Raw genomic sequence first — 21645 nt, forward strand, 5'->3', positions numbered from 1 at the left:
AGCAGACAATGTGGCTTTTCAATCTGTGCTCGGGGAATCGTTTGTAGTGTGTACTGGAGTTGTTCAGGCATGTCATTAATAACATGGAATGCTTTCTATTGTTTACAGTACCCTAGGGTGAAGCCCATAATAACGCCTCGTTTTGCACTTTCCTGCACGGAAGAGTTGATGTCTGAACTCAGTAAATTAGCAGTGAGTAGGGATGTTCATATTCAGGTAGGTTGCAACCCAGTGCTACTGTTGTATTATGTGCTCACATGTTCCCCTTCTCTAATTTCTGATAATATCTTGCAAACAAAATGTGTACTCTAAAACATGTTTCAAGTAACACGAAAGTGCCTTGATGCTAATAATATGCGGCCCTGTATTTAGTGTGAGACTAATGTTTGTGGAAATATACTATCAATTTCAGTCTATATGAATCTCTTTGAATTCATTTCTATAGTTTTGCATACTATTATAATTCTATCTCCTTTGTCTGCAAACCAGATGACATGCAGACAAGATATTTCACACTCAGTTCACCCAGTCACCAATGCTGAAGCTTTTGCATGTGTCATACAATATCGCAAAAGACACAAAAAGCTCTGTTTATTCAATGACAACCTTAGTGTGATGTTCTTTGCAGCAACCCTTGGCTTCATATGGCGCTTTGGCCACGTTGTTTGCTGCTGTAAAATTGTCAGTGCCACTACTTGATGCAAACTTCACGATCACACCTCTATGACCATGTTACAGGAATGCCAATGGACCACCGTGGGGGGTAAGAAAGGACATGTGGAGAGTTGACCTCTGGAAGAAATTAAAGAAGTTTGTGGCACATTGCCGAACTCACCATAGATTTCAAATGGGGTTTGTGGCAGCTTGCAAATGGAACTTTCTTAAACTTCTGCAAACTCCCTGATGTTGCCCATCTGAACTTGGTGCCACTTCGACTACTACAGTTTATACATTCTCTAACTAGTGGTTCCCCTTCTTCCATCTCCTCTGTATTACTCCCTTTTCCTGGAAGTGGCATCACACAGCATTGTTCCCAAGTAAACTACGAAAAATATGTTTATATTATCACTGTAATGTGATATACATTGCATACAAGAATGGATCAATCACCCAATGTATCATTAATATCAATGTGTATAGGTCCACATTAACAAGCTCCTGTGAACGCAAGCAGACGTCCCAGGCCAAATGATAATGATGTGTTATTATTTAGCACTGGAATAAATATACATAAAATATCACCCAACCTGTATTGTTACTCATTTATCACACTCAGAAAGATGAAAGGCTGAGTTGGCCTTGCCGGGATTCTAACCTGCAACCTGCAGATCACACACACATGGCATCAGCGAGTGCTCAACCAACTGAGCTTGCTTACCCGCTATAGTAGTCTTACTGACTATAGTAAAATGAGCAATTACGTGTCTGAATGTTCCCAAAGTCAGAAAGCAAATTACACTCTGAAGTGGATGCCAATAAACTGGTAAGTGAGATTTTTACAGCAGGCCAGTTCATCTGCAGGTCTGGGGCACAGTTGGCCACATGTCAAGCCTCCATGGACCTACTTTACAGGTTTCAGAGGTTGGCAAAATACATACCATTGGGAGGGTTCATAACTGTGTATTAAAGAATTTAGAGTAGCGCAGGGACAGCAGTGCGCTCACACGGCATCCCGTACTCTGGGTATTCGTTCCCTCAGACATGCAAACAAACATCCTGAACAGCATGACAGGAAAGATAGGACATTGCAACAAAGCATTACATGTGGCACGATTAAATGAAGGGCCACTTTATGTGCTATGGTCAAACATGTCTACACTGTACACAAACTTTTAGGCACAAGGAGTTTGTCAAGTGACCGCGAACACTGAGATGGAATGTCTTGTGATGATCGTACCAGAGGCAACAGCAGAAAAAAACCCGCTAAAATTGCAACTTGCAAAAAGCAAAATACATAGTCCGAAATGGATGCTTATTCTACTCTAAATTCTTTTTGGAAGTTTTTGTCTGTATTGTGAATTTGAGGTGTTCAAGAAAAGACTAAATCAGTGACTCACCCCCTGAAGTGTGTCTGAAATAAACCTTTAATGAGACTAGCAATTATTGTGTAGAATTCCATACAGTTATTCCTATTTTATCTTGTTTAGGGTCACTGCTCATTGTTACTCTTGTGGAACTCCCTGTTTTTTAAAGACGCATGAACAAGAAAGCCGGCCACTCCAGAAAAAAGGAGCTACATGGCACTTGCCACTGCCCAAGAGCTTCAATTAAATTTAAAAAAAAGAAAATATTTATATATTTTTTTTTCTTTAAGGTTAGCAGGGGAGACCACAGGGGTAGCAAGGGAGACCTCATGGGTCACAGTTGCGACCCCTGGTCACCCCCAAATGACGTCCCTGCAGCTGTGTTAACAACACCTCAATAAACTTGGTGCACCTTCTCTCCAGCTCCATTGTCGGTCAACTCTTTTGGGAACCACTTCTCTGCATCACTGTTACTACTACTGTGTGATGTGTTCGCCTCCTCTTCATCACCATCCCAACCACCTCTTGGTGTATCCACCTTTGCCTTGTCTATGACAGGACCAACTCCTTCTGCAAGCACCTCTAACCTTCTTTCTGATACATCCACCTTCTTCCTGTCCTCTTACTGCTATTACCACCTCTTGCTGTAGCTCCCTCTCCCTTCTTGCTGATACCACCACCTCATGCTATAAAAGCCTTCACCTTAGATGCACAACCTCCTCCTTCATCCTAACTGTTACAATGTCCTACTTTACTTCTAACCACCTCCACCTCTCCACTAACATCACCTCTCCACTCTCCTCCATCCCTCTGGTCTTTTCTCTCTCCAGCACTCTCCAGTCTCCAGCCTTCTTTAAATGTGAGCCTCCTGCAACCCACACTGTCAGCGTAGGCGTTCTGGTTAATATAGGAAGAGCCCCACTACACCTGAGTGGGACTCTGGCTGCGTCTGCACCTGTGTTTCCCAGTAGTTGGAGGACTGTTTCTTCCAGCCTCACTTGGGTCAGTTCAGGATGGGGTGGGCGGGTTAACCTGTTTCAAGCATAGTGGCCATTATGGAGGTCCAGTGAGAGCTGTGTATGGAATGAATCACCCTGTGTTCTATTGTTGCACATGTAGATACAGTTTGGGCCCCAATGGGGTTTCTAAAACTATTTCCCTGGTGGTTAAGGTTGTTTGGCATGTTTGCAGATCCTCACACTTGACAAGCAGCTCCATGGATGAATTACCTGTGCTGGGCTTGCTCACCAAAATCATGAATGATCTTTCAGCTTTTCTTATGTTCTTTGTGCGAATGAGTTGGTAGCATGTCCAATTTCATCAGAAGCCCACTTGTGTTCTCCCACAATCACAGAGATGGCACCATGAACCATCTCTTCCTTTCTTCCCAGAGTCATATAAGTGAAGAAAAAGAAGAAATACAGTCAGTGAAAGCAATGTTTCCTCACCAAGAAAACTACTGCAGCCTGTATGAAGCAAACCAACTTTTAACACCGAAGGTAACTTTCTTAATATTTAACATCAATCCAAGAATGAACCAGTTGATGGCCCAACTAGTCTCTTAATTCAGATGTAATAGTAGTTCTCACATATTAACAACAGCCTTTCATTTTGGAATGAGAATGTCATTGTTTCTTAATGCCTTTTAGATATCAGGCTCTCCAGTAGTGAAAATGACAGCTTGCCACATCGAAGATGTGCCTACACTCTTGTCAACTAAGCCCCTATTTGCAACCTGCATACATCATTAACAATGTATTACATGGTTTAAACTGCACCGGTCCACTGGGTATGGACATGTAAAAATATGTTTTGTAAAAGATTGTTGATTGCATTTTGCTGAGACAGAGTCCGGGTATACCTTTTTTTGTTGTAATGTAGGTAGGAGCCGCACAATATGGTACAAGTACCTGCTAAATTGTTTGACAGACCAAGCAGAGATTGTTGAACATTTCAATGATCTCTTGAAAATCAAGGGAGAACCATGGAAAAGAAACCCAGTACAGGTGTTCATCCCATTAAATATTTCTCAGGGAACCATCTGCTCCCCATCAGGCCTTTCACACTGCTGACTCCACCCACCTGTCTCTTTGCATCTTCACATATTTATCTAGTTGATTCTGAATCCAGGACACATATCCCATTTTGTCCACTTTGCATCGCGTGTCTAACGTCTGTGGTTGAAACCCAGTGGGAGACTTCTTCCATTCTGGTAGGTGCCTCTGTACCCAATTGCTGCATCGGTGTCAAACCTTGGCAATGGATGTAAGACATCACAATGGCGGGTGAGGAGGCCCGGCCAGACCTTAGATAGCTCTAACAGTGTTGGGGTTGGTTGGCACAGTTGGCATCTGGAGGAGAATTGAGTGACATCTGGAAGGGGTTTCTTGAAGGGGAGCAGACTAGTGTCAGCCCTTACAACTGAATGAGAAAAAGGTGTATTATCAAATTGGAACAAGCTGGAACTTAAGCTAAAAGTAATACCAATATCTGATATCCTTATCTGTAAGACACCGGAGATATTGTTCAACTATGTGGCATTTATATATTTATTTATTTTGTTTTAAAATTATATAGAGCACAACGCTGGCCAAGAGGAAGCCGGGCGCTGTACATGTAAAACATATACAAAGTACAGTTGCACTGTACCACACAAAATAAATACAACTACAATATCAAAAAGAACACAAGACAAATATCAGACCAAAAAAATCAAATCATAATCATTTAGGTTATGCCATTTGAATTAAGTTCATTTTAAGAGTCTTTGTAAAATCGAGTAAGTAAGGAATAGTACGGTTGGAGGGGAAAGTGGTGTTCCAGACTTGCGGGGCAGTTGACAAAAAAAGCTTGTGCTGAGTAGTCAGCATGCATGAACAAAGGGATGTTCTGGTGTAAACATCAGCAATCCTATTCTGCCGCAGAAATATACACCTTGTTAGCCAAATACGATGATTGACCCAGGACCACAGCTTTGTAATTGTGGCAGCATCTCTTGAAATGTGAATGCAAGTGAATTGAAAGCCAAATCAGAGAAGCCTCAAGGTGACCGAAAGTCTGCACGTCCGTGATCAAATGAGTACTGTCATGAGGAGAGCCAGACTAGAACCAGGCAAACCTGTCAGGGCAGCGTCACCTCTGTCAAATGGTGAAAGAACGAATGCTTGTACAGTGTACAGCAGAACGAAAGTCTGAACATTGATTATATGAATGTATCTGCAAAGCATGCATAAATGCAAAAAACAAGATTGAGTGAGACGAGACATGTGAGCTTTGAAGTTCAATTTGGGATCCAAAGTAAAAATGAGCGATTTGACAGAAGACGACAAAGAGGTAGAAATACCTAATGAAGTAAGTTTCACAAACCAGTCAGAGAGAAGTGTTGTAGGAAAGGTTGTAGGAAAGGTAAAAGCAAAACTCAAAAGCAAATTTATTTTGGGGGGATTTAGCCTAAGAGAAAGGAAAGACATCCAGTCCTCGAGGCCACCAAGACATTCCATAGGGTAGAGAAAGTCATCCGGTGGTGAGACCCTAAAATAGAGTTGGGTATCCTCTGTATACTATTGCACCTTGACTTTCATCCCTGACAACAGATCTCCCAAAGGTTCCATTTAGATGTTAAATAATATTAAACAACAAGGGTGGAAGGATCGAACCCTGAGGAATGCTGCACCAAAGAGGTAAGGGGTCCAGACTAGAGGAGCCCACCGTCACAAATTGTGTGCAGTTGGACAGAAAGGAGGAAAACCCTGACAGGAAAGAATCACACAAACCCATATAGGAGGACACGATGTTCACCAAACCCTCATGGTTGATTATATCAAATGCAGCCATGAGTCCAAGAAGATCCAGGAAACAGGAGCCACTGGAATCAAGAAGGCAAATGGCTTTTTCCATAACCTGAAGAGTCGCCATCTCTGGACTACACCAGGACCAGAAACCATATTGATAGTCCTGAGGAAACTAGTGAGAAGGCTAGTGATGAGAAAGTTAATTTGATGCACACCTTTCCAAGAATGTATCTAGGAATGGTAGGTCTGTGATGGGCCAAAACACAAGAGTAACAGGGAATACCAGGAATATCTGAGTACTGTGACCTGGCCTGGATAGAACATAGAAGAGATTAACATGGAAGGTCAGAGTACTGTTGTGTTTATGTGGTGAGTCCCAGTGCAATACACCTGTCTACACAATCATAATAACTTCACGATGCAAAAAACATGTATGGAGAGACGCGTCTTTCAAAAAGACCAGATCCTGAGAAGAAACAAATTGAATTCAACCCAGTCGACGCTCCAACACCATTCAATATTTTTATTAACATATATGGAACAAATCATTAAAAAACTGATCTCATGATTATAAAAATACGCATCAATGTGCGAATCAATAAATTTGTTAATCAATCCATCAAATTCATAATTGGACTGACAATATCATTCCCATCTAAAACCACAATAAACCACACTTCAACCATACTACATTCATACTCAAACAATTCATCAAATCACTCAATTGTAACAAATATTTCATCAATAAAAACAAACATACTAAAACACAATTATACAATTTCTAGTCCATTATAAATATGAACCGTGTGTTTAACACAGCTGAGTCAGTCTCTTGTTTATATATATGGTCTAATCTGACTCAAGCTGATATCACTTAAAACTGTTTACAAATAACAGTACATTCCCCGACCCGACATGTTTCTTTCTGTATAATTCTCAGTAAACAGAAATTCTTCAAGGGCACTATGGTCCAGCGAGGTCACGTGGAATGTGGGTGGAAAAAAGAGGACGTGTATACTACACCAACGGGGTTCACCTAAATATAAACATAAAAACACAACATCAATCAGACTGAATGCTTAAATTTCTAGATTGATCTTTACTACCACCATGCCATGAATGAACGGGGCGTAGAAAAAAGGTTATCAATACCCTCCATCTGCCTCTATAACTAGGGGAAACACGTGGACCGTGATCCAGAACCATGCAAGAAACACCATATTAGTTGGTATGTCCAAAATATTACCACCATCACCAACACCTCGTGACACTTTGGGACTTCCAGAACCACTAAGGTCATACCTCACAATGAAGTAGAACCTACCATGAACCACCTGTGTACCATGCATAAAAAAAGGAGAAAGAAGTGTTAAACTTGCGATCATTTCAGGCCGAACACTCAAAATCGATCTTCTATAACTTTGTCGAATAATACCACTGGTGTATACCAGCCCCGGTGGTCCTCAATCACCGGAGAACAAAACGGTGCTCGGCACCTAATTGGGTACATGAGCCCAATCTTGTAGACTCTGTATATGTATTACGGCAGCTTCTCGCACACCTGTAAATACAGGTCTGTTATGGGTCAACAGTTTGCTAACATTGGATCTTCTGCATCACACTTAGAAGCTTGTAGTAAGTAAGGGAATCAAAACAGTACGGATTCCGGATACACATTGGCAGAATTAAAGCTCTCTGATTTTCAAGGGTAGAAGGTGCAGAACTGCAATTTGGAGCTTTATTAACTTGCAATCATATATTTTCCTATATTTAATGTACGCGCTTCACTGGTTGGCCTGGCATCTTTGCAAAGGGGTATACAGAGCAGGTAATAGCAAAAGAAGTACAGCTCCATTGGGTTGAACTCATTGATGATGGTCCAAATGTTGACTGGAATCTTAAATAGATTAGGGTCCCCAGGAACGGTCGAAATCAAAATCCCCACAGCAGTTGTAGATCCAACTACCAAGAGTTCTAAAATTCCATTAATGGCCATTACCCTCTCAAACAGCCTTCATTCTGAGTGAGAGTCTGAGTGTCATTTATAACCCAATAAGAGTGTTTTTTTAATGCAATTTTAGCCATTTCAGGGAGATATGTGCTGCTGCAAATTGCAGAGGTTGCTCTCCCATTGCTTAGTTGACCATATAAATAGGGTCAGTGGACAATTTGTGCTATCCGTATGTTCCTCATTAACAGTTAATGTGACCATATCAAATTCAGGAAAGCTTCTCGTCATTAGCGCCATCAGTTACATTGTAAGCCATTCAAGGTGATCCACTATTGTTCAGGAAGATGCAGGTTGCCTTTAGTGCAGGTGAAAATGTACTATTAAAATACCAGATAATAGTAAAGGGGCTAATCTGACAGATTAAATATATGCCGGGAGACAGGCAATCCCAACATGAAAACTGCTGGTAAACCAAGAGTAAGGTACGTGGTACCTTAAAGATTTTAAGAATGGGCCTAAAAAATCTGTTTTCAAAAATAACAAAACAAATTCAGTGATGATCCTCATTGCACAGTTCTGCTATTTCAATATGAATGCTTAAGACTAACCCCTGCTCAGTATTGTAATGTCCCCAGAGGCCTCCCTCGCTACACAGCACCTTAACCTGGAACTCCAGAACAATCGACTTCAGCAAACTGGCTTCGTCAAGGATCATATGACCAATCTAACAATTTGTGGACATATGACCACTGACAGAAGCCCTGTCCACTGCTCCATCCACAATCTTCCTGCTAACAGTGAGGCTTCAAATTGTGCAGCCAAGCAAAATCTCAGATATCGCCTGACTTAACATGATGAAATGTCAGCAGTTCCATACTCACCGTACAGAATCTCCACCTGAAATCACACAAGCACCCCCAAAGAGCAGGCCTGGATCGCATGATAAAGGTAAAACCTGCCAGTCAAATGAACAATGTCATTGAAGCTACTGAAGCACCTTCAACTACTTCCATCAAAACCTTTATGTCACCAGAGAGGTTTTGAGTAGGGCAGCAAAGTAAAACTCAAATTCTCCCTATTAACCCCTTCAAGTACACCACAGAGCAGCTTCATCTGAAAACCACTGAACAAGCATCCCAAATGGACTGGTCTGCTCAGTGGATCACAAGACCAAGATTACTAAAGCGACTGAAGGCTTGCCCATGGCTTTCGCTACTCTGCACAACCTTCCCACTTTTTGCACACTCGCAAATAGTGCAGCAAAGCATGATCTCAGAGTTGCCTGGCTAACCTGTGTGCACCGACAAAAATTCCTTCAAGATCAGCTTGCTGTCAACACCTTTAACTGGATACCATGAAAAAGAGTCTCCAGTAATATGGAATATGTGACCAAGATAACAACGCAGGCATATGTAGATATGGGGTAATGGAAACAAAGGAGACTCTGAATTGGTTGTGGTACCGCCTGGCAAGGTCCCATAGCCAGATCACATGCTCCTTCATGCAGAGGAAAGCCTCACAATCAAACAACACCTTTCTAGGAGAAGGCATCCTACCAAATACTGACTGAGAAAACAAAGATAACCCTGCTTCACCATCTTGACTCCTTAAACATCAAATATCTGCTCACAGACCCTACCCACGTCAAAGGAAACATAGGTAACCTAGTTTTCACAGCTTCCAATGATACTGATTGCCTAGCAGCTCTAACCCTTGACTGAACAGTTTATGCTGCAATATCCACCCAGGATTGCCACACACCATTTTACCACTGGGGCCAATTCAAACCCTCCAACAGGCCATTTCACCTCTTTGCAAACTTCCCCAGGAGCACACTTGAAGGAAACCTCATCCTCCAAGCATCCATCTTCAATTCAACAAAAATATCAACACCCATCCAAATGCACTGAAGAGTATTGTGATGGATACTGTCTGCACCCATGCTCACATGAAATCACAAAACCGACCCAAGCAATCTTCACGCTGGTACTCAGAAGAACCTACCAACAGCAAACATGATAGCGGCAGTGAAGAGGAATCTGTCACTGTCAGAGAAATCAGAGTCCAAAAAAGGAATTTGTAAGTGCAGCAAGAGGCAGAGTCAGCATATGACACTTTTAAATGCAACACAATACCCTGCAGCATGTCTTTGTCTAAAACTAAGAGCAGCAACCCGCAATAGACAATGGTTTGTATACACATTTAGCACTGATGATGGGATCAGTACTGCCTTACTAAGTGTGAGAAAGAGCTACAGTCAATGAGAAGATCAATTCTCTAACTTTAGGGAATATAGTGCCACTTGCCTATTGCTACCTGACACTTTATCTGATCACCTGACAAGATGGCCAATTAGTGTTTTCCTTGTTATCTCATTCTCATTTCTCATTTGTTTTTCTCATTTGTTGGAATTGGGTATGTTGCCTTCTCCTAGATGGGTGTTGTTTGAGGGTTAGTCCACTTGCAATGTCCCATCTTGGAGGAAAGCTTGAGGGGCTGCCTGCCGCATTATCACACAGAAATGTACTCTGGGCAGTTCCATCTAAAATTGCGGATCCACACTTTGTCTCTCTGTTATCAATGTTTGCCCAGTACCACTTGTCAGTGTCAAGGTCCACCTCGAAAAGTCCGATTTTATTATTAGTGCCAGCATCCTTTTGACTTAGCTGCCCTGGTAGTGATGGGCTCAGCCAGGCTTGTCTCTGGAAGGACTGCAATGTGGCCGCCAGATCTCCAGAGCAAATAGGCTCTCTGGAGAAAATTCCTGGTAGAATGAGAAGAAAGGCTATGCTTTTTTCCCATTGAAACGGGAGGATTTTCTGCAATTGTAAACCGCTAAATATAACAGAAGCAGACTATTCCTAATCTACGCAATATTACAGTAGCACTGACCCAAATGGCAACAAAATAAAAAGTAATTTGCTTTATGAAACATTTTAAAATAGGGAGTACTCAAAATAGTGATGAAATTAGTAATGCTTCCATCTCGGACAAGAAGGACCATTGACCCGAACAACCTCACCATGCTCAATGTATTCCTATGAATCAGTCCTACATTAGTTTACACCTGTGCACCACAGATAGAAAATAGTTCATTCAAATGGCATCTAACAGTTCCCAAAATCATCTTGTCTCTTGGACATACATCAAGGCTCCACACTCTCCCTTTCATTTTCAATTTCTAAATTGAAACTCCTCTCCAATATTGAAATCCACCAATATGCAATTGACACACTATCTGTACCAAAGCATCAGCAACATCCACTGACTGAAACCCTGCAACCTCTTAATTTATCTTTGATCCTCAGTGCATACTTTTATGTCAGAGAAATGGACAGACCACTCAAAACCAAAAGTTAAGGTGACGGTTTCTTTAGTATCTACAAACAAATACTCAGGGGTTAGGTTTAAATGAGCCCGCAGGGTGTTTGTTTATGACCAGGGTCCTCAGTCCTTCCTCTTTTTCCAAAACAGGTCTGCTGTCTCGGTGGGAAACAGTCTCAGTGGCTTATATTTCCCTGCCCTCTTTTCTTGCAGTTTTGTTGTATCTTCTTGGCTCCCCTGGTCTTGCCAGGACATTGCATTAGTTCTTCTATATTGGCCAATTACCTTGTGCCTTGGGAAGTTTGTATGAGGGTCGGGCAACAGACCCTTTCACAAGTGTTTGGCTGCATTTTGGGCATGCTCACCACCCCCTTTGTAAGTGTTGGGCTACTTTATTGGGGACCCTCCAAATCTTCAGGTGTTTAGTGAGGGCTTTTATCATTGCTGTACTTTAGACAAGATGGAGTGATACATTCTACCTCTCATGCAGCCCTCTGTGATGCCCCTTGTCTCCTTTATTCATCCCAATCTGCTTTATATTTCTTCATTCCAGCTTTCCTTCTCTTATTACCCCCCCAGAACTTCACCTCCTCTTCTCTGCCCCCATACTTTGCTTTCTCCAATTGTCTTTATTTTCACTGTTGCTCCTCCATTTCCCCCTATCTCCTTTATTTCCTGCTATCATCTTGATGGCTCCTCTACCACTGACTATTTCCTCTGTTTTCTCTTTCTCCTGCACCACCACTCTTGATTCTCTCTCTTTCTCTCAGACCTCTACTTTCCTTTCACTCTCTCCCACCTCCACGCCTTATAATTTCCCCATCTCTGTTATTCTTTCTCCCTTATTTGTTGCTACTCCTCTTTCTCCCTCCTTTGCCTTTGCTTGCTCCACCTTCTCCCTCCTCTGCCTCTGCTTCTCTCTCCCTCTCTCTCTCTCTGCTTCTTTCCCCCTCACAGCACAACCTCAGTCTATCCAGCATCGCATTCTCTCAACCCCTTACTCCCACAGGGTCTGCTCCTCTCACTTCTCTTTTTTCATCCGTGGCAATGAGGTCAAGCCATGGACTATTTTGAGTTTATACTGTTGTGAGTGGCATGACTGTGCGTCTTGTCGTTGGGTACTAACTGTGTGGACAACAGGGTCTTTAGGTGTGGAAAATTGCCTAGTAACACCCCCACGGTTCCACAAGCCAATGTTACTGTAATTGTCCCTACCATCTTGAATTTGTTTCGTGAACGTCTTGTGCTCTCATCTGCGAGGACCGGTTTCTCTGTCAAACCACACAATTGTTCAAGGTTTCTGTGTTTTCCCCTGGTTATTTGGGAGGAAATGAATGGACTTAGTTATTTACTGTGGGAAATGCACTCGTACATGTGATTGATTAAAGCAGTTTTCGGTATCTGGTTGTAGCCATCTGCATATGCTGCCTGCGGTGGCTGTGCATAAAACAAGGGTCTTTCACCAACTCTTACGTTGGTTCCGATGGTTGAACCTTTCTCGGTCACCTTGGAGTTGGTGTTATGTTTGCGCATTTCAGACACATTAATCTACGGTTGGGCTGGGAAACCTGAGTGATCCACCATATTACCCTCTGGGGACTGCATCATTCAAATGGTAGCGGTCCATGACACCAGGGTGACACCTGTCCCATACTCTATCCTCAAGTATAGGACTTCATCACACTTCTCAAAACTGAACCCATCCAAGACAGAATTCACCTTGCTTGGAAACCATCCATGCAAACTCTGCAAAGCTTGCCATAGTTCACACTTGGATGGCAGAGATGAAACTGGACAGCCTCTCATCCAAACTTGTCTTCCCAAGTTACGCGCTTTCACTACTCCTAAAGGCCTGCAGCAACTCAAAAATAGCCTAAATCACCTACATGCAAATGACAAGCACATTTTTCTTCTATCCTACCTGGATGAGAAGTTTGTGATATCAGGTGGCCAATGCAACATTTCAATACATCACCAAGGTGGAAATCAAGAACAGCAGGAACGAGAAAAAACAGGACGGAGGCCTTACTCCTGCTTCGCAAAGGCAATATGTAACATCTACCTAATTTACACCAGGCAGGCCCACTCCATCCTACTGTATGCCTCCGGAAGTTAATGATGCTAGAGGCAACCCAAATCTACGGCAAATGTTTGTGAGAATCTGTAGAACTATTTTTCACACTTCTGTGGAATTGTAAATTCCATAGTTAAAGGGGGGAAATCTGCTGCAACAGTCCAAGCATTTCAAAATCTACAGGTGACTTCTAAAAACTGGTGACAATTTTCAAAATCTGTTCTCGTAAGAAAATGTATGTTTATGCAGAAAAATCTACCCCTCAGATTTGGACAGTTTCTAGAGTGACGACTGTATTTTTTTTAAAAAACAACCCGAATTCTGACGATCCATGACTCTCTCCTATACCGAACCGTCCACCAGTGTAGACTTTTCCCTCTCCTGTACACTGTTCCTTTGCTTGCTGGCCGGGTGAGATATTTATACACAATATAACTCCTGATAAATAAATAAACAAATAAAGAAATGCAAACGCATGTGGACTAATTTGCAAGAGCATGGTGTAGTTTGTGCTATATTTGGTTTGATATATTCCATTAGAAATGTGTAATCTATTTCATTTAATACCTTTGGCTGTGCTGCAATTGCAAACATATGTAACAGCAGTTTCCATTTAAATACTTGGGTTGCTTTGAACGATGCTGCATTGTGTCTACACTGGAGCATCCCTAGTTGTCCATACATCAGACCACTGGAGAAGTGACAGTGACAGCTTACTTAGCAACACAGACCATTTGATCACAGTCAATGTTGCATTGCATTGATTTTTATATCCGTTTGTATGATCATGAAAGATTTGGAGTGGATGGATTCAAGTAACTGCATCCAAAAAAAAAAATGCCTCAGCCTGCCTACTGGCCAAGACAAGAACTGAAATCACTCCTGCAGCAAGCTCAGCCAGGTTCCTGCGGCTCTACGCAGTTCCAAGAACCTTGTGCTGTCTGTGCCAGCAGTGCCAAAGCATTTCCTGAAGAACAGTAACTTGGAAAAGAATGCCAACCGCCTATACTGATCTCTTGATCACAATCATGTGTGGGCGGGGGGTGCAGGAGTGTTTTTATAGGAAACATCACCCAAGTTGGCCAACTGTCATTAATTTCTAGAACTTGTAGATGTTGTCTGTAGTCTTGTTTTCAGGCTGCCACCCTCAGAACTAGCAACCTCAAGAGGATGGGGCACCCATGATAGTATACTCCACATTGGCTGTAAAATCACAGGGTCAATTAGGGCAATTCGACCTATGCCCCAGTGAATGCATAACATCTGGGCAAGCCTCTGACCAATGACCTTTCCAATGAAATGATTTGGTCCTCTCGTTGGGCTGTTTTACATCAGGAGAGTGAGAGAGTTCCCTTCTGTCTATGACTGGCTGATTTGGGCTAACTCTTTACGGCAAGCAATTAGTAACATACATCTAATGTTAAACATGCTCCAATAGCAGACTGTGCTAATCAGCCTGATAACGTCTGGCTTGGTTATAGACTTACATTTACAGGTCACAGGTACTTAAGCACTCAATTCGACACACAATTAGGGATGCTAATGTTTCCCCTGTTTTGAGAAACAAAGGTTTGTCACAGCATGACGTAGGCTGATGTAGGCTCCAGGCCTCTGCAACCGAGTGACTGATAAGGCCTTGTTGCCATGGCAATGATGAAAGAGGCATTTTACAATAGCCTTGGGAACCAGCCCACAAGCGGCTGTAGTTCCTGGTGTCATGTCAGCGACAATGGCAGTGGTGAGTTGGGTCAATCTTTACCTGAAGCTTTCAGTTCTGCATCTTCTTGGGTTGTGGTCCCACAGCTTCAAGAATTGAAATCACCTGTTTTGAGTATCTCATGATATTTGAGTGTCCATAGGTAGATGGGTTTATCAGGAGCATCTGGACATAGGAGTGGACGTTGCCTCTCGCTAGTTATTGGTGATCAGACCACTCTTCTTTCAAGGGAAATATTCCTAGTCGTAGTCCCATGGAATCTCGACCTGTTGGGCTGTCACTGGTGGTTCAAGATCTATGGGGGTTTTCCAGTGACCGGTTCAAATTCCAACAGACAGCTAGGTGGCAAAGCATAATTTTTGTCATGGGGGTCGGCAGACTTGATTCAAATGATCGGCACATTTGGCTCAGGATATCAGGCTGTGCGAAAGTCTGTGGGCAAAGTTATCTAATTTCTCTGGGCATTATGTTGCCATGAGAAAGTGGTGGAATCTGAGTCATGTCCTTCCATTATCGTTGGAGTTCTCATCTTCAGCCTCAGGTTTTTGTCATTCATTTGCCTGTGGAGTAACACATGGTTCAATCCTTTTGCCTCGGAGAGCCACGTGGCTGTGACTACCTTTTACTCTTTAGCCTCTTCGGCCACGACATGTGCCCAGGCATACTATTTCCATGGAGACAGGGGTCCTTGCAGTGCTTGATCTGGCTGAGCAGAAGTAATCTTGGGGTTTCTCGCGTGGCTATGAATATACTTGTTTACCCATCCAGTGAAGGTGACATATAAGCCCCAGACTGTGATGCCAGGGTCATTGTGGCTCATCAGCTTCAAAGGAGGCAATCTTACACCTTGACATGGGGGAATAGCAATTTTAACACCCGGTGCTCCAGAGAAAAGGGTGTAGAAGCCTGTAGCCAGCACTCTGTCCATTGACTATCAACATTGTGAAATATTATTGTCACGCTTAGGCTTATCTTCTATCTGCACCACCTTTCCATTGCAACCCTCTTAAAATGCTCAATTCAACTCTGAATTTATGAGCCTGTCAGTGCCTTCTTTTCTTGTGTGGTGGCTAACGTTGCCAGAACGGGTCATAGATTCAGGCTCTGGTGTCACATTTGCATAAGAGATTTTAGCCTAGTCAGTCAGGTTGTCCTACCTCCGTGCTGGCGTGGGTTCTGCTTCTCAATATACAAGCTCTGTGAGATCCTCCGCCGGGGTAGATTTCAGAGGAATGGTCGCTCTTGTCAGACAAATATCTATTGCTTTTGTCTCCTCTCTGAGGGATGGTAACATGGACATTTCCTGCACAATTAGCTCTTTTTTGAGGTGTTTCCTGACAAGTGAATTTTACTGTTTTTTTTTATAACACGTCCAATAGCGTACTTGAGTTCCGTTTCTAAGCACGTATCTGGGATTCGAACCGCTGTTGCTCTGCGTGGTCCTGCTTCCAAGACCAACGCGTTGCCCCTCTGCTATCCTCCGTTCACAATTCTCTGCTTGGAGCCGAAATTTCTCTCCAAGTTCTGTTTTCCTTGGCAAGACATTTTGTTGTTTTCATTCATCATGACTCTAACGTCTTGGTTGGAAGCCACTGTCCGCTGGCTTAATGATTTCTGTCTCTGCTCATATATTTATGACAAATTTTTTCGTGTTCGTTCATCACTATTTAGGTTTTGGCTAATAGTTTTCACTTCAGCAACAGCAAGGTAGCCAAACGCAAATGTACTGAGTGGGGGGCGGAGGGATTCACTTCAGCTACATTTATGGCAGTGCTTTGGCCATGTGCCCTCCCCTTTCACCCTCATGCCTTCCAGGCATTGGTGGGCCATATCACAGCAGCAATCACCATTCGCAGTTTGATGCTGTCGTTCAGATTTTCATAGTGCAAGGTGAAGAGCATTGAACAAAGGTGTGTGGCTTGCTTTCACCTTTTCTTATCTGGCTTGTCTTGTTAGCTTTATTTATGTCTAGAACTACTGCATACGTGTTAGAAGCTGATTTTGCTGCATCATACATCTGTTTTAGAATTGCTTTATGTAGATTCTAATGGTAGCATGGGAAGTGATGAAGCCAAATAAAATAAATAGGGCCTGATTTACAAACATGTTTTCAATGGGACTTTCCCAGGTTAAAACATTTTTGTAAACCAGGCCCATACATCTCAGTTAAACAAGTAGTTCACAAACCATGAAAATAGCGTTATTCCATATTGCAGTTACAAACAGAAAACCATCTCATACCACACTATATATGGGTCATAGTTCCCTTCCCCTACGCACCCTGTGTTCTTTCAATCTGGTTAATGTGCAGGACCATGGATGCAAGTCTACTCAATCCTCTTGCTGATGTATGGGTTTTTGACCATCGCCTGAATCTAGAAAGCAAGTTTCAGTGGTGATTTTATTATTTTAATTGAATTGTCATTGTTAATTAGCTGCAAATATACAGTCCAATGTCTCATAATCTAAATGACAAAACTGAATTTAGTGGAAGTGGACATGGAGCCACTTGTGATGTGACATTCTTGCTGTAATTTCTAATCACTGTCCAAAGCTTCTGTCCTGACGGCATGATTCTCTGTTATTCATTCCAGTTGACCAATTCCAAATGGTTTCTACTAGATCTAATTGCTCAAATATCAATTTCTATACATCTACTAGACTGCTCTGAATACATTTTCAGTGGGGACTTTTATTTGCCCCTGCGCACTGCACCACCCCCATCTCCAGGTGTACATGAAAAAAGCATAAGCCCAGTGAGGCACCAATTGTTAGGATATTTATATCTGCGTTGGTTCATTTGGGACCCAGTTCTATGTTAACCGACCTATCTCTGTGCTTCCCTCACACCTCTTCGCACTCCCCATTGGCTGTTGTTTGGTTCACCTGACCCAGAACGAACCAGCTAATTTCCCCAATCTTAACTATGCCTTTCACTGCCTTGATTTCAGTTCAGGCTACCTTTAAAAGGAACAGGCATCTGCCGGGTGAGACTCTACACTTTTGGCTGTGCACTGAGTCACATGACACTGAACTCCCAAAGAATCGAGGTTCCCACAGTAGCCTGGCATGGGAAGCTGCAGAAGGGCAAAGGCAGAGGGTGACACCTATTTGCCTGTTCGCTTCAGTGCCCTTCTCCTACCACCCCCTTGCTCAGCAGACAAATGCATGATCAGATTAAAAACAAGGGCCCTCATCACGAGTTTAGCGCAAATACACCAGTAATTCTGCCCCAGCGGTATTACTGTTACCTCCGGGATGTCCAGCGGAATTTTGACAGGCACACTACCATGGCAGTAACTGTAATACCAGCCAGCGGTATTACATCTCACGATGATCATCTGGCGGTAATACTGCCAAGATACAATGGTATCGACCATTACCACCAGCACACCGAGTGTGAATACCTCCAGCGGTAATGATGTCACCGCCGGAACAGAAAGCATGGTGCCTGCCATCTTGAAAAACTCAATCCACTCTGAATGTCCCATTTCCTGTTGCCCTCCAGACATCATACTTGGGAAATCACCAGTCTCAGGAAAAAGTAAAAGGCTTGTCTCCCAGACTTAGGCTGCGTAAGCCTAAATTTACTGAATCAGAGCTTAATGCTCTGGCTGATGCAGTGGTCGACCATACAGAGGAGCTGTGTGGGAGCAGGCAGCAAAACTCCTCTGCTCAGAGGAAGGTAGCTCTATGGTCCAACATTAAGGACAAGGGGACGGCTGTGGGCACCATTCCATGTGACGCAGAGGACTGCCACAAGCATTGGAATGACTTGAAGTTGAGGGTCCGCAGCCTGATTGCACGCAACAGGAGGGAGAGTGCTGACACAGGAGGTGGCACAGTGGAACTCACTCCTTGCCCTCGTTCCATTGGAGGAGAAGGCCAGCTCTATCCTCCACATGGAGGGCATTGAGGGAATCGGGAGCATATAGGCTGGAACAGGAAGCCATGGTGATGGCAGTAAGTCTATCAGACCCCACATACATGTGAATGCAGTGGCCAATAGCATACATGCCCCAGCATAGATGAGCACAGTGGGCAAGGGAATGGGCAAACGCATGGCAAACACAGTAAATGCACAATGAGTATACGCATGTGCAAGGGGAGGCAGGGAAATGTAGTAATGCACTGGCACTGTTGGTGAAATGTGCATACAAACACCTCAAAACATGAAAAGCACCCATGCGTGCCATGACAGTCCATGTTCTTTCCCCTTTTGTAATGGCATGGCAGGTGAAGATCAGTGGGTTGGCCAGAGCAATTCCAGAGGTTACGATCTATTCTAAACCTTACATCCATCGCCCCTTTTGTTTTGCTATAGTCACCCCAAATGTGATGGTTATGCCCAAACATGGGTCCCATGACTGCTGGGCCTAGAGACCAAAGCTTCTTCTCACTGATGAGGCCCCACAAGGCTGAAACATGTTTGGGGATGCTTGTGGTCTCTTGCAGAAGGGTTGTGACCAAGCAGTTTGGGTTGGACTGCCACTTTTGGGGTGGGACCATGCCTGATTTGCATATGGTCTTTCCCATTTTGTAATGGTACGATATGATATGATGTGGCATTTATAAAGCGCCTGTTTCTAGGTGCGACAATACAAGGTGGGGGAAACAAGGGCGGACAAAATATCGATCTTACTAGGCCTTGTGTCATTTGCGCAAGTGTAGGGAAAAGGGAAGAGGGAAGGGGAGAAGTGCGAGGGGGGAGGCGAAGGGGGAAGTGCAGTTACCTCACAAGTGCAGCCAGTGGGTGGCTCATAAGTGCAGAGAGAAGGGACTGTAGGGTTGCAGATATAGACCCTGGTGCTGGGGAACCCAGAGGCAGTGTAAGGCAACTGGACATGCAGGAGCCTGGGCCTGAGTTTAGAGGGTGACCAGGTGAGCAGTGTGCAAAGCAGTCAGTGCATCAGCAGGGGATGGGAAGAGAGAAAGCGGAAGTAAAAAGGAAGGTCTTGAGTTGCTTCCGGAACCAAAGGTGGTTCTGCTCAAGTTTAAGGGAGTCAGGGAGGCTGTTCTAGAGGGAGGCCCCAGCCGAGGAGATAGACCCGCCCCCAACTCTCTGCTTGGAGAAGCATCTGACCCTCAGACAGTTGGAGGTGGATGAGCGTAGAGCTTGAGAAGGAAGATGTTTTGGGAGAGAAAATTGCAGGTAGAGCAGTCCCAGGCACCAGAAAGCCTTGTGGATGATGCAGAGGGCCTTGGACTTGATCCTTGCAGCCACGGGGAGCCAGTGAAGAGATTTCAGAGCTGGAGAGATACAATCCCTGGGCTTGAGGCCAAAGACAAGTCTCGCAGTCCTGTTCCGGATAAGTTGTAAAGGTCGAAGAGTAGAGGCAGGATGATTAGAAAGAGGCTTTTGCAATAGTCCAGCCTAGAGAGGACCAGAGCTCTGGAGACAGTGAGCTTCTGGGGGAAAGTGAGAAAAGAAAAGGAAGAATACCTCTGAGAAGTTGCAGCTGATAGTTTGACTTCTTACAGACGTCAGAGATGTGAGGGGGGAAGGAGAGGGTTGAGTCGAAGATGACACCAAAGTTCTTAGCCTCACATGAAGGAGCAGGAAGAGGGCCCAGAGTGGGCAGCCAGATAGAGAGAGGAAAGGACGGAGCGGGTGTCCCAATGAGGAGGATCTCAGTCTTAATGGCATTAAGGCAGAGATCATTGGTGGCACGCTATTACTGAATTGCGGCCAGACAGTCTGGTATGAGAGAAGAAGCAGAGGTGGCTGAGGGGAGCCTGACAGAGAGCTGAGTGTTATCCACATAACATTGAAAATTGGAGCAGAAAGTAGCGATGCAGCGGGCAAGAGGTGCCAGGTAGTGGTTGAAGAGCCAGGGAGCAAGGTTAAACCCCTGGGGAACACCACAAGTAGAGAGAGAGAGATAGATGAGAGGAAAGACCCCAGTTGGACCTGAGAGGGCTGGTCGGTGAGAAAGGAGGTCAACCAGGCCAGGGCCTGATCAGTAATACCATGGTTGTCCCAGAGACGATTGAGCAGGATGGCATGGTTGGCCGCGTCAAAAGCAGAGGATAGATCAAGGAGAATGAGGACAGAAGGGAGATTAGAGTCAGGATTGGAGAGCAAGGGCCTCATTACACGTTGTGCGCTAAAAACCGCATATTAGCGGCATGGTGCTATTAACGTGTCCGCCCTCGTAAGAGGGCGCCAATTACGCACCATTACGAGTACGCGGACACGAGCATAGCGCCATGCCGGTAATGACCCTACCGCCATGCCGCAAAAGTCCCAAAGAAGTCCCTTACCGGCTTTGACTAAAGTGCAGATAGCACCTCCGCCCTCACGCTACATGCAAATTGCGGTGACCGCCATTAGCGGTCACCGCTATTAGCGGTCACCGCAATTAGCGGTGACCGTAAAATTGCGGAACCGGAAATAGCGTCATCGCGCCGGAACGGGAAAGAGCCCGGCGGCCATCTTTAAAAACACAATCCATTGCCATCCTCTGCCCCCTGGACCTGTATTGATTCATGAGCCGTGCCAAACAATTGTGGACACCTGCATCATGCCTAAGGCACTCAAGAAATCTACTGACAGGCAGCGCAAAGAAAAATACACCAATGAGGAATTGGTGATGTTGACACAGACCCTTGCGGAGAATGCTGAGGTGGTCTTCGCGAATGACATGCGCCGGCCAACCCCGTTGAGGAAGAAAGCCATCTGGGAGGAGGTCGCTGCCAAAGTCAGTGCAGTGGGCACCAGCACGCGCACTGTGCGCGAATGCAGGAAGAGGTGGGACGACCTC

General features: G+C 44.1%; 1 protein-coding gene across 2 annotated transcripts in view; it reads left to right on the plus strand.

Annotated features, from left to right (window-relative positions):
* The window catches only part of LOC138510274 (guanine deaminase-like), a 616035-nt gene that overhangs the window by 396536 nt on the left and 197854 nt on the right, over positions 1-21645 (plus strand). For both annotated transcript variants that reach the window (XM_069625806.1, XM_069625807.1), the window contains exons 7-8: positions 109-216; positions 3416-3523. In XM_069625806.1, the coding sequence (XP_069481907.1) occupies positions 109-216; positions 3416-3523 (216 nt within the window). The remainder of the gene's footprint in view (positions 1-108; positions 217-3415; positions 3524-21645) is intronic.

This window comes from Ambystoma mexicanum, chromosome 6p (genome assembly GCF_040938575.1).
Source record: "Ambystoma mexicanum isolate Mex_15411 chromosome 6p, UKY_AmexF1_1, whole genome shotgun sequence".
NCBI lineage: Eukaryota > Metazoa > Chordata > Amphibia > Caudata > Ambystomatidae > Ambystoma > Ambystoma mexicanum.